This window comes from Gastrolobium bilobum, unplaced genomic scaffold, assembly GCF_033153095.1.
Source record: "Gastrolobium bilobum isolate Gb01-03AN ecotype WA unplaced genomic scaffold, APGP_CSIRO_Gbil_v1 utg14319, whole genome shotgun sequence".
Classification (NCBI taxonomy): Eukaryota; Viridiplantae; Streptophyta; class Magnoliopsida; order Fabales; family Fabaceae; genus Gastrolobium; species Gastrolobium bilobum.
The window spans coordinates 270483-275445 of NW_026898237.1; the positions used below are offsets into that span (position 1 = coordinate 270483).

The 4963-nt window shown below is 32.7% G+C and overlaps 1 protein-coding gene across 1 annotated transcript; it reads right to left on the reverse strand.

Annotated features, from left to right (window-relative positions):
• Positions 1-2373: 2373 nt before the first annotated feature.
• On the reverse strand, positions 2374-4748 carry LOC133314187 (transcription factor bHLH18-like). The gene is made up of 4 exons (XM_061515635.1): positions 4552-4748; positions 3835-4458; positions 3125-3475; positions 2374-2528 (listed from the first exon to the last, which is right to left on the reverse strand). Exons 1-4 carry the CDS (start codon positions 4606-4608, stop codon positions 2451-2453), a joined length of 1110 nt encoding a protein of 369 aa, XP_061371619.1. The 5' UTR covers positions 4609-4748; the 3' UTR covers positions 2374-2450.
• Between the last annotated feature and the right edge of the window lie 215 nt (positions 4749-4963).

Genomic DNA, 4963 nt, shown 5'->3' on the forward strand with positions numbered 1-4963 from the left:
GTCCATAACAGATAGTGAGTTAGTTACATATTGTTGTTTTACTTTATGTTGTTGTTGAGATTCATTAAAGGTATAAGAGGGGAAACACCAGTGTAAGGGATATTGATTGATGAAATAAGAAAAATTACTTCTTCTCTGTTCTTCGCAACCCCTTCTTCTCCCTTTCTTCTTCCTTGATAGAAATTGAGTCTATCATTGATTTTCGTCAATCAACGATTATCATTTATTGCGAATTAATAATTAAATAATAAATTTAATTTACGAAAATAATAACCATTGATTGACGAAAATCATCGGTTAAAATTATGGTTGTAAAAGGTTGTAAACAAAAATAGGTTATAAATATAACCTTCCTCTTTTACTTATATTAAACTAACAAATCAAGTCTGGTATAAAATAATTTACGAGGACCTAGTTCATTTAGGCTAAAGTCTAAACCCTAGCTTACAATATAATATATGAACTAGAGGTTCAATTAAAAAAAATTATTAGGCAATGTCCATCAATATTTTAAGTAATTGTACTATTTTATTAAAATAGCACACTTTTATTCAACAACAAAAAAATAGCACGCTTTTAAATAATTTTTTAAATGAAAAAATGCGCATAATACAGACAAAACACAAACTCAACATAAAATATTTCTTCCATTAAAATAAGCAATATCAGCGGTGCAGCCCCCTCTGCCCTCCGTACCCAAACAAAAAAAAATAAGCAATATCAAAACTGTGGTTACAAGTTTGTTGGCTAAAGCACTATTTTAAAGTTTTTAGACAAAAAAATTGCCCGTTTAAAGCTGATTGGATAAGTTTTTCTAAAGTAATGCAGTCAAACATGTCACCTATGCTGACGGGACTAGTCCCGTCACTGATACTGACGGGACTCGTGCTACGTCAGCGCCACGTAAGCAGTCCAATTACCGTAAATCTTCGGAAGACCATAACTTGTGACTCGGGTATCCAAATCAGATGATTTTTTTTTTTGATTTCATATAACTTTTTGAGATCTACGCAATGATACCTCATTTGACATATTTTATCTCCCACAAACATAGTTTGAATTTGTAACAATTGTATCACAATCACAAGAGTGTTTATCCATAAGACTATGTTTATGGGAGATAAAATATATCAAATGAGGTGTCATTACGTAGATCTTGAAAAGTTATGTGAAATAAAAAAAAATCATCTGATTTGGATACCCGAGTCACAAGTTATGGCCTTCCGAAGCTTTACGGTAATTGGACTGCCTACGTGGCGCTGACGTGGCACGAGTCCCGTCAGTATCAGTGACGGGACTAGTCCCGTCAGCATAACTGACATGTTTGACTGCATTACTTTGGAAAAACTTATCCAATCAGCTTTAACCAGACAATTCTTTTGTCCAAAAACTTTAAAACGGTGCTTTAGCCCAAGTTTGTTTCGTGGTGTTTGGTAATCGAATTAAGCAAGGTCCTACGTACCGTAGTAGGATTAGGTGTATATCAATCCACGTGTAACAACACTCAGCAGTTTAAGTATAATTAGTGGTATAGTGTTGTTTTTATTTTGATTCTTTTATTTTCCACGTCATAAGCTACTGAATATATATATATATATATATATATATATATATATATATATATATATATATATATATATATATAGGTTAAATTAATAACTATCACATTAACAAGGCTAGTTTAATAACTATAAGGAAATCTTTATTAATAACTATAACATTTGAGTGCAAGATATAGTATGAAGTAGCGGTTCAATTTACTTTTTTTTTTTTTAAAAAAGGTGATTTCGTAATATTTATATTAAAATAGCATACTTTTCGACAAATTTTTTGAAAGAAAAAATGTCCTGAATACAGACAAAACACAAATCCAACATAAAATATTTCTACTATTAACTCAAACCTCCTCCTAAACTAATTCCTCTCTGGTCACAAGAAAATATTTTTCCTCTTGCCACAAAACTTAGTTTTTACTTTTTTTGACCATTATAAAATAATTATCATTTTTTTTGTTTGATAGACAAAATAATTATCGTTTAAATAGTTAAAAGTGTAATTTATATGGCATTAATCATAAAGAAAGTACAGGACAAATAATATTAAATAAGTTATTTTTTTACATTTTTAATAAGAGATTGACCGAGTACTAAAAAAGACTAGAGAGTACTGAAAATATTTGTACTCTTTTGAATTAAATACATGCATGTTTCAACTTAGTTTTTTACAAAACATTTTTTTATTAAATTCTCTAAAAATATTTTATTAAAAAATAATTTAACTATATCTTCTTGCATTTAAATGTATGTTGAATACAGGGAAAATCACGTGCAAATTCAATAGCAAAACTACTATCTCGGATTTACGTGTGCAGGCGCAGCAATTGAATCAGCTTCTGAGTTGAATCAATGTTTGGGAACGTGCACCGGTGCAGATCTGGGACCACGTTCCTGCTATGACATGAATTTCAATGTAGCCACCCGTATCTTTTTTACAAGATCATTTATGCTCAAGTCATAGCCTGTGCCCATCTGCGAAATCGTGAGATCTTCAGTTAAGTTTTAAAAAATTAAACAGGAGTTTATCTCTAAAAATAATTTCTAAAAAAGAAAAAAAAGATCGTGAACAAGAGAAAGAAACATAAAAAATGAAAGGCACAAAAGAAAACCAAAGAAAGATAAATTTTTATGGATTTTATTAGTATCTTTTCACATGAGATAGTTACCTGATGTTGTACAGAGAAAATAGGTGGGTCTCACCATTATAAAAAAGAAAAGAAAAGATGAGGTACAAAAATCGAAGTGAGAAAACATGATAGGAAGAAGATAGGTGAAAGGAAAATAATATTTCCCAATTTTATGATGAGTAAATAAATTTTTTGATCCCTAATAAAAAGTACAGTTCTCACTTTAGTCCTTATAAAGTCCCTGAAAAATTTAAAGTGGATCCATTTAGTTGAAATTATAATCTCTCATAAATTCAAAAAAAGACATATATTAATCTTCAAAAATAATAAAATGAGTTCACTTCGAATTTCAAAGAGACCAACTGATTAATTTTTTTTTTTGTATAGAACTAAAGTTGCCCCGGTATTTTTTTATTAGGGATCCAGAAATATTTAATCCACCTGAGCAACGATGGTTATGTCAAGGATAGAATCCCCGAAAGGTAGGACACTGCTACTGAGAACAAAGAGACGAAGGTTTTGAATCTCGACCAGTAATTTGGGCAAAATATCCTTTCGCTTGGGGCAGTGGATCCGAAGCAGCACGTCCTTCTCTAACACTCTCGCTTTCACGTGTGGGCGTGCTTCACAACAACTAGCAGCGTCAAAGCTCTCACATAAGGAGGAATCATTGTTGACTATAACCATAGAATTTACCGCTCTTTTGTTGCGCTGTTCTTCGAGCAGTCTCAAACGCTCTTGGAGCTTTTTCACGTACTCAATAGCGTCTCCAAGGACTGAAACCTTATCCATCTATACATTCACAGATTTTGCATATGATCAAGTTAGACGCAGGAATAATTAGTTCTTTTAATTCAATACATAAATTTAAATTTTTGGATTGAATTAATTTTTTTTATGGTGTATATTAAAAAAATTTAATAATTTATATTATTTTCTAACATGACAACTCACATCGATTGAATTTGAATGGTGGACAATACTCATATCCACTTATTTGTGTTAAAAAATTTCACAAAAAAAATATGAGAAACAACGCCAATCAAACTCTAAACACAGAGAGTTTCGTACCATATAAAGAAGCGAGTTGGATTATTTTTTTATCTAACCAATTGACAACAATATACTTAGTTGATGAGGGGACACTGTACCTTCTTTAAGCCGGGAATAAGAGCTGCAAGAGCAACTACGCTCTGGCTGAGCTTCTCTCTTCTTTTTCTCTCGGCCATGATGTGATCTTGAACGTTGGTGGGAGACCTCACAGTCCCTTGGCTTTGGGGGTTTTTAGTTTCAATTTTTTGTTTTTTTGATGACCCTTTTTGGGTTTGAGTCGTGAAATTCACATTTCGCGGTTGTGGCGGTGACACTGAGACAACCTCGTTCTGTTTTGGGTTTAAGGTACAATGAAAACCATGAAACAGGGTGGTGTTGGCAGGGGATGAGTTGGAGTTGGAGTTCTCAAAAGACAGAATCTGGGAGGTGGGAGAAGAAGGAAAGGACACGAGAGAAAGATTCGGTGAAAAGTGTTCCATGATGGTGGACGAGTTCCAACTATAGCTATTCGTTACAAGCAGCTTGGTGGGCCTCTCCAAACTCGTTTCTTCTGTAGATGAATTCTTGAAAGTTTCGGAATTGGAAGTGTAACAAGAGTAGCCTTCCGAAGACAAAGGTTGCTGCAGGGCACTTACTATGTCGTGCGATAGAAAACCCTCAACATCAAGCAAGTCCTGGTGGCATTGTCGAAACAAATTGCAATCATCCTTTTCCTCCAAAAGCTGAAACAACAAATAAAAATGGTAAATGATTTAAGGAAATTTAGTCTTTTTTGGCATTAAAGATACGAATATTGTGATAACCGAATTTCTTGCCAAATCAGATATCCAGCTACTTGCTGATGCGTCCATTGATGTATTTAATTTCTCCATAACTAGTGTCACAATTCCGAGCTATGCTCACCAGCTGCCCGCTCCATTCATGAATATGATTTCCCCATAACTGCTGTCACTATAGAATTAACTACTTTTGGGTTACAATTCAAAGCTATGCTTTCCCAATTTGGCACGGACGAGATTTCCTTACTTCCTTTGTATATATAGGAGTTCATCCTCTCATATTAAAATTTAGTAGGTTAAATGAAATTTTTATATCTATTTATCACTTCATATATATTAAATAAATAAATTTTAATTATTATTAATAAAAAATGAGATAAATACAAAAATTTTAATACGAAAAGAGTCATTCTCCCTCAACATAGGACATAGGTATAGGTCTTGTCAA